General features: G+C 43.3%; 2 protein-coding genes across 5 annotated transcripts in view; one reads left to right on the top strand and one right to left on the bottom strand.

Moving 5' to 3' along the window:
* ASTN2 (astrotactin 2) overlaps positions 1-23,914 on the top strand; it is an 844,134-nt gene that overhangs the window by 635,643 nt on the left and 184,577 nt on the right. The gene's annotated exons all lie outside the window — the stretch shown is intronic.
* TRIM32 (tripartite motif containing 32) lies at positions 173-12,735 on the bottom strand. 2 transcript variants are annotated; one of them, XM_026513854.3, is made up of 2 exons: positions 12,652-12,735; positions 173-3,246 (listed from the first exon to the last, which is right to left on the bottom strand). In XM_026513854.3, exon 2 carries the CDS (start codon positions 3,168-3,170, stop codon positions 1,203-1,205), a length of 1,968 nt encoding a protein of 655 aa, XP_026369639.3. In that variant the 5' UTR covers positions 3,171-3,246; positions 12,652-12,735; the 3' UTR covers positions 173-1,202. The 2 variants fall into 2 exon arrangements, with proteins under 2 accessions (XP_026369639.3, XP_057169705.1); XM_057313722.1 differs by lacking the exon at positions 12,652-12,735 and adding an exon at positions 12,361-12,384.

Genomic DNA, 23,914 nt, shown 5'->3' with positions numbered 1-23,914 from the left:
TAAGATTTATATTTCTTTACGTAATGGTGCCTTAGGCTGAATTTTGACCGGGGTAGATGCTTAATGCTCTCAAAGAATGCAGTGTCAGAAATGGAAGCAAAACAGCATGATACAACTTATCCTTCTCATCTCCCAAATCCCATATTTAATTAAAAGACATGAACACCGGCAATGAAGAAACAGTTATCAATTATTTAATTCTTGATGGAGGAATGGAAATAAATCTCAAAACCAAATATTGTGCAGTCACTTGAGGAAAATACAGAATAAAGACCCAACAGTTTTGTCTAATGAAAATGAGATGTGTCCACCTCCCTACTTTGTTGACCCTGGCCTGTGTTGTACAATTCTGCAGTCAACTCTTAGCACAGACCCACGGAGAGAGGTAATATGAAAAATAATGAGCTCTAGAGACCACTCAAGAATGTTTATGACTATATTAGCATTTGTGTTTGTTTATTCCCATCTTTCTGTGCTTTGAAATAATTCCAATCTATATGCGCCTGTAAAAGGCAAGCAGTTTCCAGGCCAAAGTCTTCAACACCAACCAACTAGGGTCAATTCATTCTCTGTCACATCCGTAAGTAAAGACCAATCCAAGATGGCACAAAACCCCCAGAACCAAGAGGTACTGCTTCCCAAAAGGACGGTATATAACCCTTGGTGGGGAGATAAATGAATGAAAGGTGAAGAGACCTGAGACATCACGCCACAAGGAGATGATGTCTGAAATGAAAGGTGGAGCAGATCCCACTGAAGCATGCACACTAAATGCAGCAGAATTAAGAGAAAGTGTCACATATGACGCGCATGACAATAAGAGGGAAATACGGGACCAGTGTTATCAAAGCCAAAAGAGGGAAATCAACGAGGGGTCAGTACAAGGGCAAATTTCAAATACAGGGGGCAAAAGGCTTCTGAAGCCTCAGAAGTGCCTAAGTTCTAATCAAACTTCAGCTAACCCCATATCAGATGTCCTGTTTGGGGCAATGCATCTGGTTAAAGCTCTAAATTCAGGAGGGAAATAATGCAATGCAAAACAAAACAAAACCAAAAAACCCCCCCTAAAAGACAGCTTCTAAAATTCTAGGACTAGCCAGTTGGCATAAAGACACAGGCCAAGTGCACTCTATAATACCACCAATAACCAGAATAAGGGGAAGGAAGGTGGCTGGGAGGAAGAAATGGTTATCTCTTATCCCCTAAGGGGTAGAGTATCTTCTCAGGTGGTAGCTGTAAATCTTGATGCAGTGATCCCAACAGTCCAAGACCAACAGCTGCCCTTTAGGAGTGAGGGCGATGCCCACTGGACACGTGAGCCCCTCTCGAATAAGGACACTATAGCCCCCCCCCTTAGGAAAGTGGAGAATTTCTTTTCGACTACTATCGGCCACAATGAGATCGCCACGAGCATCCACACACATGCCAGCAATGCAGCGGAAATCCTCATTCTCTGAGAAGAAGTGGCTGATCTGGCGACCTAGCTGCCCATCGGGGCCCACGGAGCCAATGGAAAAGCCGCCCTCCAGGTGGTGCTCATTCTGCCGATTCTCCAGATTGAGGCCCAAGCCCTGGGTGAAGTAGACGGTGCCCTCAGCATCACAGGTGACAAACTTGGGCCGCACGGCACTGCAGAGGCAGCTGTATTTGACCACCCCTGCTCCTCGGTCAACAGTGAAGCACCAGAGCTTTCCACCTTCCACATCAGTTACCACAAACTGGCCAGAAGGGAGGGCTGTGATGCCCCAGGGTTTGCTCAGCTGGCTCCTGTGACAGGCCACGCAGTGACCATCCAAGGTATATACCTTGAGGGAGTTGTCGTAGCTGTCAGTCACACCAATGAGCCCATGGCAGTTCATGGCCACTGACAGCGGAGTAAGATTTGGCAGATCAGCCCCGAGGAAGCTCAGCACAAAGCTATCAATGCCACTAGGGCTGCGGCGGATCTCCTTCAAAAAGCCTTTCCGAGTAAACACTTGTATACGGTAGTTGCCTCGGTCAGCAACCAGAACCTCGCCTTGACTGGTCACATAGAGACTGACTGGAAGGTTGAACATGCCTGGAGTGTTGCCTTTGGCCCCCATCTTCTTGAGAAAGAGGCACTGCTGGATATTGGCGGTGGTCTCGGAACCCCGCTGCTTAGCAGGTGAGGCCCGAGGGCTGGCGGCCACTTCCTCGGGGCTCATGTCCATCTCTCTAAATGTAACGGAGGTGGAGGCAGCGGAGGCTGCAGCCTCCATGGCCCAGGAATCTTCCATGTTGACTGTCCGGGGCTTCTTAACAGTCTGCCCGATTTGGAGGGGGCCGACATGGCCAACCTTAAGAAGCTCCACGTCCTGCAGGGTGAGCTCCCGGGGCAGGCTGGCCGTGAGCTCTGGCTCCTCCTCATCAGCCGTCTCCTCCAGGAGCACTACGTCCGCCTGCTTGATCTTGGCCAGGAAGTAGTCACAGCGAGACACGGCCTGCACCTCTGCGATGTTCAGCAGGTAACTCTGCTCCTCGAGCACTTGACTGTTGCACTTCTCAACCTCAGCCAAAGAGCCTGTGAAGAACTTCCGAGAGCGAGCCAGCTCTTCCTGGACCCTGCGTTCCTCACGCCCGTACTCCTGGAGAACTGCTTTATACCTTGCTTGAAGGTCCTTGGAGACCCCTTCCAAGGCCACCTTCCGGCGCTGCAGCTCCCCCATAAGCTCCCGCAGACGGGCCAGCTTCTCGCCAAAGTCCTGACGCCGCTCCTCAGCCGCCTCTTTGACAGGAAGTGTGCAGTGGCCAGGGGGCTGGTGGTCCGCCTCCCGGCAGGGCTCGCACAACACCACACCGCAGCTCTGGCAGAACTGCCTGGGCAGCCGGCGCCCACAGGAGCGGCACATGAGCAGCCCCACAGCCTCACTGAGCCCGGCTGTGTCAATGATCTTCAGCACCGTCAGGTTGTCCGTCAGCTGGGTGAGGCTGGTGATGCGGGTAATCTTGCTGCAAAAGGGACAGCGGACACCATTGATGCTGCTGGCCAGGAGCTTCTCCAGGCACTGGCGGCAGATGGTATGGCCACAGTGCAGGAGCTTGGGCCGCAGCTGCTCCTCTGTGAAGGACTCCATGCAGATGGGGCATTCCAGCACTTCCCGGAGGGCGTCCAGGTTCAGGTGAGAAGCTGCTGCGGCTGCAGTGGCCATTGTGCTTCCCTTGAGGGGCCCGCTAACACAGCCCAGAACTGAACAGCTTGCTATTCATGCTCCAAAGGGTCAAATCCTGCAAATGAGAAGAAGAAGCCATTATTCTACTGCCTGGATGAGCTAATTCACTCAAGAAACTCTTAGAGAATAGCTACCATCCCTCGTTCAGCTGCTGACTTATTTAACAAATATTTATCGACGTCTACTCTGTTAGGTGATGGTGATACACAAGAACTAAAGCAGACAAAGCGCTGCACAGTGGGGAAGAAATCAGAGTCTGGAATCTCTGACACTTAGTTGTGTGACCTGAAGGAAGTAACCTAAACTTCCCAAAGCTCAGTTTCCCAGCACCCATCTATAAAACTGAAGTAATATCTACTTCATCTGGTTTTTGGAAGGATTAAACAGCATGGTGAATATCATGCACCTAGTACAGCCCATGGCAAGCAGTATGCTTGATAAATGTTAGCAATTAGTGACGTCTACGACTCCATTTATATTTATATACAGGAAAGGATTATACACAAAGTTCTGCAGGAGCACAGTAGATAGAGGAACAGTTCCTAGAGGAACTGGGGAGGGCTCCCCAGAAGCACTGACACTTCTGAGATACGTCTGGAAAGAAACATGGCCTAAAGGGATAAAGGCATTTTAAGCAAAGAAAACTATGTGAACAAAAGCACAGAGCCTCTTTGATTATGTTATAGAGAGTTTATGGTGTCATGCTTGGGGTCCTAGGAAGCATACAGGGAAACAGAAAATTATGACAATTAGCTTAGGTGATCCATAAAACATCAGGTCAGGAAATAATGGATTTTTCATTCATCTATCGTCCCACCTACTCACCAATCCATCCAACTAAGACTAGGTACCACGTACTTTACTGTACTAAGTAAGTTATCAGAATCCTGCCCTTCAGATGCTCAAACTTTAGTAAAGGAGACAAGACATGCAGGTAAATAACAGCTAAGGCAGAACACAGTATCATAAGTAAGATACAAACTCAATTTGATGGAGGCTAAGAGGCATTCACTGTTAATTTGAAGGGAAACAGAATGGCATCGGTTAGGGTCCTGGATATGTGGAGATGGGGGAAAGGGAGTACCAGACAAGGACAGTCTTAACAAAGGTTAGAAAGCAAGGGAAAGAGCAAGAGCTTCAGTGTATTAGAAAGAGAACAGAGAATATGTAACCTCTATAGGTTTCCATCTGTAAAACGAAATAATACTGCCTTCACAAGGTCAATGCAAGGATTAAATGAGACAATACAGGTAGTGTAAAAATTTCTAAGTTTTGGCTTCACACCAAAAAAAGTTCTAGAAACATTTTAGTTCTCGTTTCTCTCATTCTTAGGTTAAAATTGTGGAAGAATCTAGGGAGATTAGAGTAACTGGTTTGATTATGAGAATGATTATAAGAAGTCTTCAGAGCCAAAATGAGACCTTCCGATTTCATCTTGATGGGCCTAGTGAAGCAACATACGTTTTGAAGCATGGAAGTGATATGATCAAAGCCTGAATAGAGTAGGTGAAAAGGCTGAGAAACTAGTTTGGAAAATTATTGCAAAATTGGCTAGGGGAGGTAATAGGGAGCCTGAACTAAAGAGCAGGTGGTGGAGATGGAAAGATGCATTTGAGCAATATTAAGAAGTACAATCACCAAGATGAGTAGATTAAAGTGGGGGAAGTGGTACAGCTAAAAAAGCCAGAGACTCAAGCCCAATGATTTTAAAAAACAGTACTGCCTTATCAAGACAGTTTATTTTTGGCCTGGAACACCCCCTACTTCACCAAGTACGAGCCATAAATACTCCCACCCACCTTGATCCACATATGCTCAAGAAATAGAACAGAGATCTCAGTGCTCTGCAGACTTATGTCATTGTCAATTTATACCCCAAATTAGAATGAACAGACCTAGCAAGGTGAGGCAAAGGGATAAATTGCAGCCCTTCTTAAATGCAAATTTTACAGCTGTATTTCTGCAGTCTCCTGATAATGCAGATGGTCAGCCATCAAGGAGAAGAGGAGGGCAAGTTAGTGTGGTTTAAGGATAATGCAGCAAGGTAAGAAAAGCTTTGCAAGTGTCATCAACTCCTTCTCCATGCAAACAGAAGGAGAGTCTATGCAGAGATACATATGGAATTTCCCTATATTTAGCTTTGCATGGTGACCTGACAAATATTTAATAGCGGACACACATCATTTATCCAAAATCAATCCCACCTCTCTGAAATCCCACTTCTCTTCTACCAGAAGGGAAACAGTATCCATCTAGTATCTTCTATGTGCTAGAGGCCACGCTAGATGCTTCACATACTTAATCTCATTTAATCCTCATAATGACCCTATAAAGTAGGTACTATTTTTATTATTTTATGATGAGGAAACTAAGGCTCAGAAAAACCGGCTAAAGGTCACAAAGCTCAAACATGCTGAAACCCTGCAGTACAAATACCTTTAACTTTGTTTAACCCAGAATTACTTCAAGTTTTAGGGTTTTTCCCCACTGTCACGTAACACTGGTTCACAAGTGTTCCCTAGACTGTACTTTGGGAGATGCTTCCTTGCAGAATATAATTTTCTCCACAAATAAGAAAGACTAATACTATTGTTAAGGGATTTAGCTCCAGTGGAGTCAGGTGGCTACAATGATTTGTTAGCTGGGTGACCCACTCCACACACCAGCCTTGCAATCCATTAGGACTCAAATCCATGTCTCAACAAAATAACACACTATCACATATCATGAACCTATAAGGTCTCATGTGAATAGGCGAAACTTACTACTGAATTCTTAAATCCATAGGTCTGGGCTCAGTAGTATAGAAATACTGATAGAAACCTCAATTCGAAATCCATGCAAACTTTAGTTCTAAACCAATAGCTTCAGCTCCTTCTTCCATCATCTGGCACAACAGACTGAGGGCAACATTTGGTGTTTAGATCCAGAGCGTGCTACCTTATAATTCAAGGGACATCTGTTCTTCCCAAAGCTGGCACTGCAGATCAGCTAATTAAACAAGTCTGCCAACTTGTAAAAATACTAGCAAATTCTTTCCCCAGCTTTCTGGAATATCATACCACCTCCTTCAATTAAAAAGCTTCTTGCCTCCTTGTCTAAGCTACCCACTTTAAAAAATGAATTTACTATGCCCACATCCATATCCCAAATTATCTCAGCTATCTGCAGCTTCACCAGGCTCCCTAAGGCAGAAGAGAACGTCAAGGATTCCTACTCTAAAGCTGGTGTGCTCTGCCAGCGAAACAGTTCTCATCACGGAAGCATCAGGTATATAGACTCAGACCTGGCAAAAGCCTGAACTATGTCTCCCACGTCTACAACCAGCAAACACTGCCTTCAGCAGGATCCTAGCCTGATGCAGAGCCATATGACAGGCAGATACATTCCCTCTCTTCAAGAAACATATATCTAGCCATTGCTGTTAACACTGACAATGGTTCAGATGGAAAGTCAATTCAAACTCAGTTTGGACTAGAGGGGTGACAAGAATTGTCCTACCAAGTCTCTACGTTAGCCACGCATTCTCTGTCAGCTATAAAATCTAAAACCAGTCAGAAATGAACCCCCTACATGTTATAACAGTCTTGTCTGCCTTCATGATCCCTTACCCATGTTTGCTGTTGCACTTTGTATTGTCAATTCTTGACCCCTCATCTCACTGCTCTGATCTCATGATTAATGCCGTGCCACACATCCCCTACTAATACTAGCCCAGCTCTTCAGCTCCAGATAAGAATCTACCCTTTAAACTGTGTTTGCTTCAGCAGCCCTAAGGCTCAGGAAAATTCTATAGTCATACCCTAACCTGATCTAGCTGCTTCTGGCACCACCATGCTTTCCCCAGTCTATGATTTAAATAACCAGGAGAGCAGGAAAAAAAAAAAAAAAACAAAACCCAAAAAACAGAAAACAAACACAAACCCATGAACCCTGAAGTCAGGAAGAACTGGGATTAAATCAGCACTGCCATTTATAAGTTGTAGGACAGTAGGCAAGTTATTTAACCTCAGGAAACCTGTCTTCTTGAACTTTATAAAAAGTAAAAAACTAGGGATAATGCATATCAAGTGCCTAGTCTGGAAAACAGCAGGTGTGAAATGAAAACTGTTATTTATAATACTTTTAGTAGCAATCAGCAACAGTATTAACAATAACAACTAGTACTAGTATTAACAAAGCTTCAGTTTACAAACTACATTTTCAAAGGGATGAAGAATCTTTCTTGTCATGGCAGAGAAAAGCACATAAAGATTAATAAAAGGACTGGCTGGCTTTGAAAGAATTTGATTGAGGACACTAGGTATCCATGCTAGAAACTGATGGGCAAATGAATTCACCTCTCTTGCTCAGAAAATAAGTTCCTTCTAGCAGGGACTAAATATGGAATGATAGAATTAGTAGTGATCTCAGAGTAAAATAGATGAGTAAATGGAGACCAGGAGAGAGAGATCAAGAACTCATTCATCACATGGCAGAACTAGGACTAAAAGAAGGGTCACTGGGGGTGACCAGCATTAAACAGATTAAGAAAATCAGGCTTTTTGGATTTCAATCCTGGCTCTACTGCTTACTGTGGAGACTTGGACAAGTTAACTAACCTCTCTAGTTCTCAGTTTATCTAAGAAGGGCTTTAAAATAGTATCTTCCTCCCAAGGTTACTGTAACGATTAAACAGGATCATGTGTATAACACATTTAGTACAGCACCAAGGGAGTCATACAATAACTGTGCAGTATATAATAGTGCAGCGGGAGCCACGACCCAGCCAAAGAGAAGAAATAGGCACTTTTTAAAAGGCATACTGTACCCAAGATATCAGACACGTAAATTTCAAAAATAAAAATTCTGAGCCTTCACTAGAGAGTTTTACCTGATCTCAGAATCCAAAGATTAGTGATGACCAAAGGTCACACCTCTGTCAGTCTCTTGAGGGCTTAGGCCATCAGCAGAACTGAAGAACTTTAAGCAATTAATTAAATGAATCTTTACTGACCACATATTGCAAGTCCAGCCCCATAAAAACACTAGGGATATAATTCTGAACAAAAGCAACATGACCAGAGCTCTTTACCTAAAAACTAGAAAACATGGAGGTCCATCCTACCACAGTCATACTCCTCGGGTTTGACTGGGGTTTTGCAAGGCTTATCACATTCCCTTTCTAAACTGTATTTACTCCTCTTCCATTTGAATGGAATGCTAATCAAGTGTATAACCATCTCCGTGCTCCCAATGGTCACTCTGGGAGTGGCTAGCAGGAGTGATTTTAACAAAGTCCCTGAGGCCCCCACTTGACACTCACCTAGTCCTGTGTGCCGAAGGGGGTTTGGAGTTTAGTTTTACTCAGGGCATTTAAGCTAAGAAAAACTCAACCAGTAGGAGCTTATAGGGAAACACAGGCATAACCCACAGAGCTATGCCAGTCTGAGACAAACAAAACCCAGAAGCAACTGTTTGTGGAAAAGGAAACCTGAGCTACAATATGTCAAGGACAGGTTAAATCAGTAATAGAGTTTGTTGGAAAGACACTTGTCCGTTCTTCTTCTTCTAAAACTGCAGGAGCTGGAAAGGTTCCCTTGCATCTTCCACAAACATCTGGGTAATATCAATGCTGCCAATGTGACTCAAAGAATCTAGGACAAGGGAAAAACCAACAGTCCCTTCTCACTCAGAGGACCTCCAATTCATCTCCACCCATCCACATTTCTTCCAGTTCTTTTATCTACATAAACACACGTTCACTTAATCATGAGCTTTTGATGAAAGGATCAGGAAGCAGATCCTGGGAAAGGTACAAGAGGGAACAGGAATTTGGGAGAGACCGGTGGGGGCTGCTTAGGGTCACTGAAATTTGGCAAAGCAACCCTCAGTTCCCTTCTAACAATGCCTCCATCTTATAATTGCTAGGTCTCATAAAACTACCATTTATTGAATGTCAGGCACCTTTTATTACATTATCTCATATTGTCATAATAACTATGTGAAATATGTGTTATTCCTCTTTATAAACAAGGAAACCAAGGTTCAGGGAAAAGCAACCTAAGGTCTCAAAGCTGGTAGGTAGTAGAACTGAGGTTCAAATCCAGGTATGTCAACTCCCAACCATAAAACCAAACTGACTCAAAAAAATGTGTTACCATTCCGTAGCTGAGGAGGCTACTATGAGCTCTAGGCAGTTTTGGCTGAGAGGTTGGTAAAGGCACCTAGGAATGATTTTTAAATTGTTTGTTGTATCAAAAGGAAAAAGCTAGGAGTGTCACAAAGGCAGCACATCAGTGTGCAGGAACAGTGATCTACTTAAAGGGCTTTGTGCACTTGACTACCAAACTCTCCAGACATAGGTGTATGGGCTTTAAGTGTTGGAAAAGCCTTTTTAATAGAACTAGTATAATATTACCTAGGAGTCAGACATAACTGGGCTCACATGCCCACTTTTCCCCTTGCTATCTAGCCTTGAGTAAAGCATTTAACCTATTAGTTTTCTCATCTGTAAAATGGAATCATGTCTACATTGTTGGCAGGATCATTGGCAGGATTAACAGAGTTAATGCACAAAATAAACAATAAATGATTGTTATTCTTATTTTTAATAGATTGAGGCTGATAAGAAGTGTCTGTCCAAGGTCACGTAGTATAATTAGCAGCAGAGGAGGGATTCTGGACATCAAGCCTCTGACTCCCAGGGTGTTTGAACTGCCATTACATATTTCCCATAGTGGCGTGTATGGATATCCCAGCTAAATCTCCTGCCTTCTGATGCAGTCCTACTATGTTTCTGAACTGGCTTCGGCAATGCTGTAGCTAGTCCTGGATCGGACAGAGCAAATGCTTCTCTGTCCCAGGGGAAACGGACAGAGCAAATGCTTCTGTGTCCCAGGGGAAAGAAGCCCAAGAGATCATTTAGAAGCAGGAGTTATCTTCCAGAGTATGATTGCCTTCAGCTTCAGTCCCTGCTATGAAGTGTTTTTTCAAGCCAATGGCCTCTACACCTGCCCTTTAGTCTCTTGCACCTCATCCTGCCTAACCTCAAGCTCCTCCCCTATCTACCCACTGGTCCTGGTCTAAGAGCAAATCAAGAACAAAGTCCAGGGCTACTCCCTACAAATGAAATAGTTTTGTCCCCTTTAGAGTTCAATTTGATAATCAGCAATACTCACTGGCCAATGCTTTCAGTAGAGGGGAATGGGCTGAGATAAGACTAAGCAGACCCCAGCAAGGAAAAAAACAAAGAAAGAGGGAATATACAGGGTTACAGAGATCCGAATATGAGTCTAGCTCTGGCTTTCCTAGCTATGTAACCCTAAACAAGTCACTTCCTAAGACCTGGTTTCCTTATATGTAAAACTGGGTATAGTAGAGCCTGCCTAGTAGTGCTGTGATGAAAACTGAGTAAGAAAGTAGATCTAAAAATAAAAATTATAAAATGTGAGTGCTAACTATGCACCAGACACTAAGCACTCTGATTTACTTCACTGAATCTTCATAATAATCTATGATGTAGTCCTGTTATTAACAACATTTTATAGATGAAGAGCCAAGAACAGGGAGGTTAAGTAACTCATTCAAGATCACAAAGCCAAGAAGAGAGAGAGGCAGGATTTAAAACCAGGATATCTGACTCCTGAGTAGAGTTCCTCAGCTTTAGCACTATTGACAGTTCGGGCCAGATAATTCTTTGCTGTGGGGGGGGCTGTCCAGTGCACTGTAGAATGCTTAACAGTATCCTTGGTGTCTATCTACTAGAGGCCAGTAGTCCCCTATACCCCAACAGTGACAGCCAAAAATGTCTCCCTACATTGCCAAATGTCCCCTGGGGAACAACACCTCCCCAGTTAGGAATCATCTCTTTAGAACTGGGCACAGGACTAACTAAATACTCAATGTTCCCCTTTTCTTGTCTCTCCCCACCCAAACACTTCACTCACAAAGTCATTGCTTCTTGAGCTGTCCAGCTGTAATGGACCTTATATAGGATTAATTCAATCTACTTATATAACTGATAAAGAAAACAAGGCCTGAGATCTTGTTCTATTCATCCCCTGAAGGTCGCACATGCTATCTGCTATCACAGCTTGGAAGGACAGGCAAAAGGATACTTAGGCAGATGACCCTGAATAGTTTCCTGCTTTATGCCTCTTTTAACTGCTCTCTTCTCCCAAGCCTACTACTTTTCAGCAGGCCCAGTGTTTAGGATTAGTGGCAGTTCCACGGCTGCCTTGTGGTAAGTATCTCTGGTTAGTGAGGGAGGGAGATTCTGCCCCTAACAGGGAAACTCAGGCTCCTTCAGGAGTCCTGATCTCTGAAGACTTCTGACTTTGTTGCTGAACCCCTAAACTCTGCTAAACTTCATACAAAAATCCAGCGCATACATTATTTCTAGGTCCTTAGAACTCTAGTACTTCCTTTGCTTCCCATGCAGACTTCAGGAAAATTCCTTTAGCAGCCCAAGACACCAATCCATAAATCTATTCAGAGTCCTCTTATTCTATACCCCAGTTAGTACATGCAGGCCCTTCAACCCTCTCTAAATTGTGTTCCCAACTGTTGTTACAATAGAGAATTCAGCCTTTCGGGCTCTACGTTGCAGCTCTCACCAATTCTTCACTCATATGCCCCAAATCCCTGGCATAGCTCCTTTTATCTCTGTTTCCAAATCTCTGCAGCCTTCAGCCCTGCATCCCAGCATAACACCCCAATTACACACCCCAGACTTCTGCCTTCCTTCAGTCTGAGCCCCCAACTCCTGCATTCCATCAGGCACGGTGCCATCCTCAAACCTGGGTCCTTTCCCTTTTATCCACCCCATGTCATGGATTGCCTTCAAACCTGAGCCAGGTCCCTTCTTGCTAACAAGACACTGCCTCCCACTGACTCCTCCAAGAACTCACCACCTCAATTTTCCCCAGATCCCATCTGGAAGATGCTTCCTCCTTAGCCATTAGAATATCCCCAGGCCCTGCTCTCTCATCTCAGGTTTTGCCCCCTCGAAAGCCTAGTGGCCCCAGATTCCCTCAAACGTCCTGAGATGCGGCACCCCAAGTCTCATCAGGGCCCCCCAATTCTTTCCTGTTTCCGAAATTTTGCACCACAGATGCCTCCAGGGCCTTCGGACGCCCTACCACCGCCCAGATGCTGCACCCCTCTGTCCTCAGGGCCCCTACATTACCTCAGGCCTCCCGAGATGCTTGCACCGCGGATTTTGTGGGAGCCCCTCTCTCCCCTCCCTGAGGAGCTGCATCTCCTCTGAGCTCCTCTGCCCCATCGAATCCCTCCCAAGCCTGCCCCTCGCGGCCCCACCCCCACCCCGGTCCTACCCCTCAGATCCGGTCCCCAGACCCTGCCAGTCCGGCGTGGGCCGGCCGCTGTACGCCCGCACATCCCCCCGCCCCGCCACTGAGTCACGGCCCGACACTCCGGCCGTGGTCCCTCGTCCCGGACCCTCCTTCCCGCCCCTTACCTGACCGCCCGCGGCTCCGACACGTCCACCGCCGCCAGCCCACCCGCCCGCCGTCTTCTGCGCACGCGCCGCCGCGCGCCCCTTGGCGGGCGCTAATTCGCAGAGCCGTCTGTCCGTCACTGCGCCCCGCCCCCGAGGCATGCTGGGGCTTGTAGTCGCGCGGGCGGGAGCGTTCAAGGCCCAGCGGCCGAGTAGGGGCGGACTCCTAGCTGGGAACCTTGGGCCTTAGAAACGGTGCCATCAGCTTTGTGTCCCCATTGTGCAGACTGGGAAACTGAGGCAAAGGCAGCCTGCCCAAGTTCCCTCAGCGAGTCGAGGGGCCAAATCAGAACTCGCGTGTCTGACTGCAGATTACCAATTCGCGGACCCTTCAAGTCCAGGAGTGGGCCCCAGCGGAGCCTTGGCTACTGGCAGAAGGGTCTCCGGGAAGCGCAGCTTGCCCATGTGAGGCGTGGCCAGGAAAAGAACAAAGCTCTCCTCGGAGGCAGGCGCAGAGCCTGGACTGGCCTGGAAAGGCAGTGCCTCGGGCTCCAAGTTGCTCCCAGGAACCCACCGTGGCCTAGACATATGTTCATGCGATGGACCCAGCCCCCCAGCGAGGAGTCTTTTCCCTGCTCCGCTGGGGGCCGCAGCAAAGGTAAATAGGGAAGCGTGTTCTGCACCTGCTGCCACCGCAGAGCGAAGCCCCCAGGAAACCCAAACCCAAGCCCAAACTCAGGGGCGCTCACAGTGCGACCAGGTGGGAGGCGGTCAGGCCTATGGCTGCTGAGCACCCATGACCCCTTATGTAGGTCCAAGCCAGGCAGAATACCTGCTCATGCAGGTGACCACGTGGTGCCGCGTCGGAGCCGGGCGGGGGTGAGGTAGCATGGGCCCCAACTGGAAATCCCACTCAGGTTTGTGACCCTGCACAATGATAACACAACAAACAGAAACAAGAACAAAACTACCGTCTTTGAGCACTTAGCTTCTGGCTGAGGCTAAGCACCTCCCATGCATAACCCCTTAATTGTCATAACCACCCTATTTAGATAAGCAACTGACACCCAGGTGCTTCAACAGCAAGGCCATGTGTTCAAGAGGATAAAGCCCAGCCTGGGACCTGAGACTGGATGAAAATCCACCCTGATTATCTTGTTTAACCTCTTCATGGGCCCATTTCTTTATTTCTAAATAGAAATAAGTTTTGCTATGATGATTAGCTAAGATTATGAGTACATAGTGGTTTGCACTTAATTAACGGTTATTTTTTTTTAATGTAATTAGCTCTTAACACTCTTTAGATTGCCCATTCCAGAAACCCTAATGCGTTTCAGATATTGAGGTCATGGGAGGTTGGGTCGGTATACTTAATGGCATACTTTGAACAGGCCTAGGGGCTGTGAATGCCTGATAGAGCTCTGGGGCTACTTAGACCTCAGAGATACATTTGCAGTCCATGGCCAGCCAGGGTTTGATTAGACTGACCAGGAATAAGTTGAGTCAGGAGTGGGCCCAAGAGGGAGCCCAGCTGGGGACTGAAGGGCCCTGGGGCAGATTTTGCTCAAAACTGGCAGCCAGCCAGTGGGTACAAACAGAACCCTTTAGGGCCAAGGGAGGAAGAATGCTTGCGTCTGTTAGCACAGTGCCCAGCAAGGGAGAGTAGCTGAGTAAGTGAGTCAGACTCAGAAATGTGACTTTAAGCAAATTACATATCCTGTCCGACTTACATGTATTCTAGCTGCAAGATGACTCAGAAGGGTCAGTTGGGTAAGAGGGGACCATTTTTTGAACACCAGCAATATACCAGGCACTTCATAGATAGTGTCACATACGACAATCCCCTCAGCAGTGATTCATGTAGATATCAGTAGCTTTCTCTTACAAAGAGGCATCTGAGACTCAAGCAAGACTAAATAACTTGCCTACCTTAGCCTCCTAGGAAGTTGTAGGGCTGAGATACCTAGGCCGGTTAGACCCATGGGCGTGCACTGAACCACCGTCCAAAGACTACTCACCTCTTATGACTCCAGCTATCTTTCTATTTTATTAAGGTCTGTTTATAAGGATCAAAAGAAAAGGAGAGATGATAATGCTTAGGAAGTCAAGGAATATGGGGCAAATCCTGGCTGTCATTATGACCACAGAGCATGATCCTGTCAAGGCAAAAACACTCAAATGAGCTCTTCTGAGCAGCCTTGCCAGGGAACAGCAGGAATTGCCTTCTGCCCTGAGTTTCTGCCATGTTGGAGAGACAGAGTGGCCTGTTTCACCGGAATGGCAAGAAACCATTCTGGATAGGGACCTGGGGTACTTTTACCAGTCCCTGGGTTGCAGGCTGGGGAGATGGGAGAGTTGCTGTCAAATAGTTTCTTCCCAAACTTATGACCTCACCTATACCCTCTTCTCAGACCAGATGGGGAGTTACCACTCTGTATGCTGAAAACCACAGTTCCTGGCCCCCAAAGTCTCAATTCAGGACTCATCATGTTTTTATACCCATGTTTCCCCACTCAGAGAGGAGCCTAGTGGTACTCCTCTGACAGTCTGGAGATACCAAACAAACATGCCTTTAAAGAACAGTAATGACCACGACGAAAACCCCTTTCTTTCTCTTCTTAAGAAAAAAAATGTTTGTTTGACTGTCCTTTTTTTTAAAAAAAATGTTTAAATTACTTAGCAATTAAATTAATTACCATTCTTCCCACAAAAATCTCAGAGTAAAATAAATACCCTGGGAAAAGGCTCTCATTTAATTTCGTGGCTTTGTATACTCTGGCACAATATTAGCATTCCTTATACACAGAGACATTTTTAAAATACTCTTTGTGGAGTATTTCAAATACTCTTTATTCAGCATTTTAACATAACCTTTTTTTTTTCATTTAACTTTAAAACTACCTGTAACCATTTCCTAGGGCTGTCATAACAAAGTATCAGAAACTGGATTGAAACAGGAGAAATTTATTCTTTCACAGTTCTGAAGGCTAGAAATCTGAGATCAAGGTGTCAGTGGGACCAGGCTTTCTCTGAAGTCTCTAAGGGAGGACGCTTCCTTCCCTCTTCCAGCTCCTGGTGGCCACAGGCATCCCTTGGCGTGCGGTAGCATAACTCCAATATCTCTGCCTCCATCTTCTTGGGATCAGTTTCCCTCTTTGTGTCTCCATCTTTACATGCCATTCTCCTCAATGAATGTGTCTGTGTCTTCTTGTAAGGGCAACAGTCATATTAGATTAAGTGTGACCACCATCACAGCTCATTAAAACCTGAGTGTGATGTCATCTTAACTAATTACATCTACAATGACCCTATTTCCAAATAAAGTCACATTCTGATGTATAGGATGTCAGCCTATCTCTTTAGGGGACACAGTTCAACCTCTAGCATCACCCTATGAAATAAGCACTAGTTTCTCCGTTTGCTAAGATTTCTAGTTTAACATCTCTTTTATTTTCTTAAAGATGAGAATAACAATAGATAACCCACAGGATTTGGGGGAGGTGTGTGGGAGAATGAGAGATATCAGATATGAAGCATTTATATTTTGGGATGTTGCCTGATGTGTAGTAATGTTCATTTTAGTGCCATCATCATCATCATCATTATTATTATTATCATTATTATTATTATAAATAAGTTAGTTTGCTTGTTAAGTCCACCACTGTGTGGTAGAAAGAGAAAGGGCTTTGGAGTCAGACCTGGTGGGAACCTCAGTCCCCCTTACCTGGACAGTTATTTTGGGGAAAAGATGAAAAGATGATTTGAAGTAAAGCATTGTGGTAACTTGTTGCAAATGACAAGCTGTGGAATTGGAGAATTTACTTACCCTTGCTGTACTTCGCTTTCGACCTCTGCAAAATGGGAGTAACAGGAAGGCTGTGAATGTTGGATCACTTGGTAGAGCTCAAGTTTTTAGAGCACTGCTTGGTAGAGAGTGAGTGTTCTAGGAATGTTAGCTACTGTCATCATTATTATCATTACTGTAACTTGTACTATTCTCGAAAACATATTTTCCCCTTTCCTCTTATTAGCAAACAATTCAGAGGAGGAAGAGAACTTTGTGCTTATAGAGTCTAAGGGAGAAAACGGAAGGAATTAAAACTAATGCTTCCTAACAAAGTGTGTGTAGTCTAGAGGTTATAAAATTGTTAAAATTTCCATGAAACAATATGATAAAATTGTATCTGTCTAGCACCATTACTTGTGTCTAAACTGAATAATAAATTATCCCAAAGTGTTGTGGTTTAAAACAACACACATTTCTTTTTTTTTTTTAATTTAAACTCAATTTAGCTAACATATACTGTATTATTAGTTTCAGGGGTAGAATTTAGGGATTCATCACTTGCATATAATACCCAGTGCTCATTACATCATGTGCCCTCCTTAATGCCCATCACCCAGTTACCCCATCTCCCCAACCCACCTCCCCTCCAGCAACCCTGTTTGTTTCCTAGAGTTAAGAGTCTCTTACGGTTTGCCTCCCTCTCTGTTTTCATCTTATTTTATTCTTCCTCCCCTTCCCCTATGTTCATGAAACAAAACAGCACACATTTCTTATTTCACAGACTGTGTGAGTCAGGAATCTGAGCACAGCTTAGCTAGATCCTCTACGTCATGGTCTCTCGTAAGACTACAGTCAGGTCATCAGCCAGGGCTGGGGTTTGACGGGGAAAGGATCCATTTCCAAGATCATTGACGTAGTTGATGGCAGGATTCGGTTCTTGAAGGGTTGTCGGACTGAAAGGATCCATTTCCAAGATCATTGACGTAGTTGATGGCAGGATTCGGTTCTTGAAGGGTTGTTGGACTGAAAGGATCCATTTCCAAGATCATTGACGTAGTTGATGGCAGGATTCAGTTCTTCAAGGGTTGTTAGATTGACGGCCTCACTTTCTTGCTGCCTTTTGGCTGGAGACTTTCAGTAGTTCCTTGACACATGTGCCGCTCCGTGAGAGCTTGTTTCATTACAGCAAGAAAGAGTCTGAGCAAAACAGAAGACACAGTCTTTTGAAACCTAATCACCGAAGTGACATCCCTTGTTGCCATATCCTGTTTGTTAAAAGCAAGCTACTCAAATGGAAGAGATTATAATAGACCATGCATTATCAGGAGATAAAACCACTCCAGGCCGTTTTAAAGGTTTCGTCCCTCCCACCTGCCTTCCCTCTCCCACCCTTCCCTTTCTTCTTCAATCTCTTATTTATGTATCTCTCTATCTACCATCTGTCTGTCTGTCTGTCATTAGTCTACTTTCTGCTAATACTCTGATTTTGATCTGCATATGCCATACTCAATACCTGTGCATTTTTCAAACTGGCTTTCGTCCAGTACATGTAAGTGTTCAATAGACGTTGTAATTCAATTTAAATTTACAGCATAAAAAGAGCATATAAAAAGAGTCAGCTTTATCTGTCACCTTCATATAGCCATTATCTTAGTTATATTCGTATAAATATAAAGATTTACAAGGTTCTCCTTTAATTTGTCCCTGCATACTTATGACCAAGTCCGGTATCCAAAACATGTTTTTCTTTGTTCTTTCTCTCTTTCTCGCTCTCTCTTTTTTAAAAATGTTATTATTTGAGAGAGGGAGCACGAGAGAGAGAGAGAACATGCACGAGTGGGGGTCAGAGGGAGAGGGAGAAGCGGGCTCCCTGCTGAGCAGAGGGCACTATGCAGGACTCAGTCCCAGGACCCTGGGATCATGATGTGAGCCGACGGCAGACGCTTAACAGACTGAGCCACCCAGGTGCCCCAAAATGTTTTTCTAATAAATATCAGTTTTTATATTTACTTAATATAGGAAAATGTTTGAAATCACTTTTTTTCTGGCCTTCGTAGTTGTCAAACTGGCTACATAAGGCTTTGTCAGGTTGACAAGCCCATTATTGAACATTTAACCATCACGAATAAGAATGCATAAATGTTCTTGTGGAGGAAAGATTTTTTTTTTTTAATTTCCTTGAACTGATACAGAAACAGCTGGTTCAGAATTTTGAAACTTTATTTTAATATCATGCACATTTCTGTGTATTGGCCAGACCCACTTTCTAATAGCTTGAACTAGTGCATACAATCAAAGGTCAGCAGTAATCAAATACTGACTGAGTACGTGCTTGATAAATGTTAGTAGCATTTGAAGAACATTCCCTGTGTAGTGTCATTAGCCTCAACTCAACACAATGCTGAGTGAGGGTTGCTGGAACATTTCCCATGGGCCCTATTTCTGCTAAGTCACACATCTCAACCCCATTCCACATGTCCTGTTATCTCAAGTGGCTTCCATTGCCCACTTCATCAACTGGTATCTGTAACACTGGGTGGCAGTAGACAATGAGATAGTCTCCTTTCCCCAAAGCCCTCCCCCATCTCTACCTTATATATTCTTCTCATGTCACTGCTAACCATTATTCTAATTTATTTTAACAAAAGTAGGAACGTTTGATTGCTACTTAAAAATTTTTAAACATAATACAAATGAAAATGCATTGAGAAGAAAGCATCAAAGCAGTACTTACTGTAGATATGAAGAATTCCTCTTCATTCTACTCCCCAGCAGTCATTGTCTTTACTGATTTTGTGTAATCCTTTGGCAGCCTTCTCTTCTCTGTGTTTTATCGAGAAAAGTACACATACAAGGAGAGAAAATGGTATAGTGGATCCCTGTGTGCCCATCACCCTGCAATAATTGTTGCCAATAGTTTGCTGATTTTGCTTCAGCTATCCCTCACTCCCAATTTGTTTTTTGTTGCTGAAGTCTTTTAAAATAAATCCCAGATATCCTATCATTCCTCCATTAAATACCTCGGTATGTATCTCTAACAGACAATTATTTTTTTAACATAATCTCTCAGCATCATTATCTCATCTAGCAATTCATACTCAAATGTCTTTAATTGCTTTCATATATATGTATTTTTTAATAGGTGTCTTTAAATAAGGCTCAAAATGTCTACAGGTTGTACTAGGTCTCCTTTAGTCTGTAATACTCACACCTAAAATTTTGCCCATGCCATTATTTGTTGAAGACAATGACTCATTTGTTCTTTACAATTACCTACCTTTGCAGACTTAGCTAATGGCTCTCTCTTTGTGTTAATCTGTTCTTTTCGCCTAAGAATTCATCACTTTTTTTTTGTCCCATGGACCTGTTTTGTAGAATGATGAAAACTATAGACCCACTTATATCAGAATAATGTTTTTAAATTCATTAAATTAAATTCATGGAGACCACAGAAGAAAGAAATTATATCAAGATATAGTTATCAAAATATTAAAAAAAACATATCTGTAGTGTACTATATGTGCTTCTTTATTAATGACAAGATCGAGTGGAGAATCTAATAACTTATAATTGCTAAGTAGTATTGAATCTAAGTATTTAGAAATATTTATAGCAACCGTAATGTAATAGAAATATATGTGAATTTGATTGTGTCAAAGTCATAGGAAGTGGTACACTACTATAGTTTGTTGCCTACGTTCATAATTTAAGGAAATGCTAGGGGCGCCTGGGTGGCTCAGCCGTTAAGCGTCTGCCTTGGGCTCAGGTCATGATCCCAGGGTCCTGGGATCGAGCCCTGCGTTGGACTCCCTGCTTGGCAGGAAGCCTGCTTCTCCCTCTCACACTCCCCTTGCTTGTGTTCCCTCTCTCGCTGTCTCTCTCTGTCAGATAAATAAATAAAACCTTAAAAAGAAAAAAAGGAAATGCTAAATTACATTTACAGGACTTAAAGATGTATTTTTTTCCCTATACAAGTTCACAGACCCTTGAATTTTATCCATGGACCCAATGAACATCAGCATTCAGGCCATGCTGTGTGCTCCCTCTGGCATCATATCAAAGGTACTTAATTGTCTGGTTTACTACTTTCAGTGATATTAGGATTGATCAGCAGGTCAGGTGGTATAAGTCTGATCCACTGATTAGACATTTTCCCATCAGCCTTTCTCCTAATGGCTTTAGGATTCATTGATGATAGCTGTCTAGATCTCTTGTTTTATTAGAGCTTGCAAAATGGCAATTTCCTAATTCTGTCATTCTCTCTGCCTGCAGTATTGCCCTAAAGAAAAAGGTAGTTACCCCGAAATCCAAGGCATAGGATTAAAGCTTGATTAACTCAATTTTCAGATAATGACCTAGTTTTCTAGCCATCCCCAATGGTGATCAATAGGCTTTGTTTGCTTTTTGGTTTTGGCTTTGGCTTTGGTTTTGGTTTGAAGTACATTATGAATTACAGGAAACTTATTTATTTGATCTATTTCAATCAATTGCAGTCATTATTCTCTTTGATGTTCCGTTTATTCAATGTTAGGCCAGTGTGAGCCCCTCTAGATGGGCTTCTCTGTCCTTTTGAAATGACCACATTAGTCTTTGGCAGATCTCTCTTTTTGGCACAGCAAGATGTCCCAGGCTCAGCGTGTACCATACCTATTCCAGAGTTGGAATAAGGAATTTTTCTAAGAATCTTTTATTTCTTTTAGTGGGAAATGGTATTTCAAAACAAGAGTCTAGGCATTAAGAATATTATTGCTATTAGGTTGCTGTTATTTCTAGGTCTTTTCCGTGGAGAGAACTATGAAATATTTATTAAAAGATAAAATGAATTATAAGTTTATATGGTTGCCAGTTGGCATTAGAGTGTACAGAATTTTTCTCACCTTCTTTGACTGTATACATGAGGTGGTTGCCTTTTACACTTAATAATGTTAGTTCCTCATGATAGTAAGGTAATGGCTTATTTGCTATAGTCCACAATATATGCATAATACTTTAAAAATAACCATACTAATATTATAGTTAGCAATCAATACATTACATTTAGTTTAAGATTTATTTGCAGATCATTTTTTTTCCTTTGGAATAATTCTCGCTAAACATATGCAATCAAAATACTGTATTTTAAAGCCACTTAAAAGAATTATTTTCTCTGTGTAGTTATGCCAACATACTGATATATAGCTAGTTTTTTTCAGTTTGCATATAATTTACAGATTGTTTTTGTCTTTTTTGATTTAAAAATTATATAATAGTTTTATGTGAGTCCAAATTAAAACATAAAAAAGATTCACTCAAAAAAACGTTGGCTTCTATCTGCGTCTCCTTGACCCTATTTCCTTGCTCCCTCTGTGGTTAACCTTTTTTTTTTTTTTTTTTTTTTTTTTAGTTTTGGTTAATTGTTCCAGTGTTGCTTAGTGAGAAATTATATCTATCTAATTTGTATATAGATGATATATACATATTATATAGAAATCTATTTATATAATATGTATATATATTTATATTTCTTTCTTGTACAAAAGAAAGCACTTACAAACACTGCTCTGCACTTTGCTTTTTCCACTTAATGAAATATATTTGTGATTACTCCGTATTACATACAATGATTGTCCTAATTCCTTTTTAAGTACGTAGGCTCCACTGTGTGGATGCACCATGGTTTTTCAACCAATTACCTGTTGATTGCCCATGGAGTCTTATTTTAAGGTTTTTATTTCTAATCAACATGATGTAATGGGCAGAAGTAGCAGAAATTGCACTTTAAATTTTCAGAATTTATTAACTGTCTAGCCCTGAATCGCCAGTAGTCTAGCAGATTGGACACAGCTTAAGATAGTGGACACGTGCTTAGAAGTAAAACAGATCAGAATGGCTTGAAGTGCAGTTCACCCCAACCCCTGATTTCACTTCTGTGAGCTTCCATTTCTTCACGTTTAAAAAGTGGTAAAGTGGGGGGTGCCTGGGTTAAGCATTGGACTCTTGATCTCAGCTCAGGTCTTGAGTTCAGATCTCAGGGTTGTGAGTTCAAGCCCCGTATTGGGCTACTTAAAATAAACGCATAAATAAATAAATAAATAACAATAAGGAAACCTACCTCTCACAGTTGTTAGGATTTTACAGACCACAGGAGACAATGTATGCAAAGCAAATAGCAGAACATCTGACCTGGAATATGCCCCCATAAAATCATAGCTATTATTAATATTAATTTTACTGATTACCTCAGCAATAAGAAAGGGAGTCCCTATTGGGTCTTAGCCCTTTATTGGTATTTTGTTTTATGTTTTTGATGGTTGCGCTCATTAGTTCCTCTCCCTACCCTTAGCAGCACGGCTACAGGTGGGAGGGATGCTAATGGGAGAAGAACTCACCTTGAATCTGTTCTCCAAAGGCATTGCCTGTCAATACGTTTAAAGATGGTGTTCTAACCAGAGTATTAAGATTTCAGTGGAAATAAAGAGTTAGAAGGATGGCAACAAGACGGGATGTCCTAGGAAGTGGCCAGAGGGTGAAAGTTTGTTTTCTGATGGCTCTTCACACCAAAGCCTCCAACTGACCCCACCCAGGGTCAAACCCTCCTTGATGTTCACATCTGGCAACCTCCCACTGGCCCCGGGGTGCCTGGCATGCCTCGTTGGTTTGCTCTACTGTGTCAAGGTCATGCCCAAGCAGGATGATCTGGGAGTCTCCATCTGAAGCAGGTTATTGGCATCCCAGAGACCTCCAGTTCCCTAAGCCCTGTCCTGGAATGATACCTTCTGAGCGTTTCATCCTTGACCCCTAGCCTAAGAAGCTATTGGAAGGAAGAGAAAGGAATTGAGGAATAACTAATCTTGGAATACTTCCTTGAGGGGATAAGTTCTGAGCAGAGTTTTTTAAGAAAGAGGGAGAATGGGAATGGGATCCCAGCAGATGAAGGCAGTCCTCCTGTTAATGATGCTTCTGTGCTCCATTGGACAGAAAATGGGCTTTGGAGGCATCCTGAACACGTAATGGACTTTGGCTGCAGTCTCTCACCTCTCAGAACCTCTGTTTTGTCATTTGTGAAATATGGTTATAAAAATTGTAATACTTCTAGTCTAAAGCACTGTTATGAGGAGCCAGTGAGATTCATAATGTCTTGTGCTTGACAAAGAGGAATAGAAGCTCAGGAAATGTGAATTTCCTTTCTACCTTGTACCTTTTTCAAGGACTTATCCCACCACATCTTAAAAATAAAACTAGATTGGGGCACCTGGGTAGGTCAGTTGGTTAAGTGTCGGACTCTTAATTTTGGCTCAGGTCATGATATCAGGGTTGTGAGATCGAGCCCTGTGTCGGGCTCCACACTGGGCTTGGACTCTACTTGGGGTTCTCTCTCTCCCTCTGCCCCTCCCCCTGCCACCTCTCTCTCTGTCTCTCGGTCTCTTTCTCTCTCTCTAAAAAATATAAAAATAAAAAATAAAACTGGGTTGTTATAATTACAGTAAGAACTGAAATTTCTTGGGTGGCATGGGCATA

This window comes from Ursus arctos, unplaced genomic scaffold (genome assembly GCF_023065955.2).
Source record: "Ursus arctos isolate Adak ecotype North America unplaced genomic scaffold, UrsArc2.0 scaffold_18, whole genome shotgun sequence".
Classification (NCBI taxonomy): Eukaryota; Metazoa; Chordata; class Mammalia; order Carnivora; family Ursidae; genus Ursus; species Ursus arctos.
Note: the sequence above shows the minus strand (reverse complement) of the source record. Positions and strands in the feature narration are given on the sequence as shown.

What these genes read in the sequence shown, in the direction of transcription:
- TRIM32 (XM_026513854.3), bottom strand. Translation starts at nt 3,170, where the DNA reads ATGGCCACTGCAGCCGCAGCAGCTTCTCACCTGAACCTGGACGCCCTC.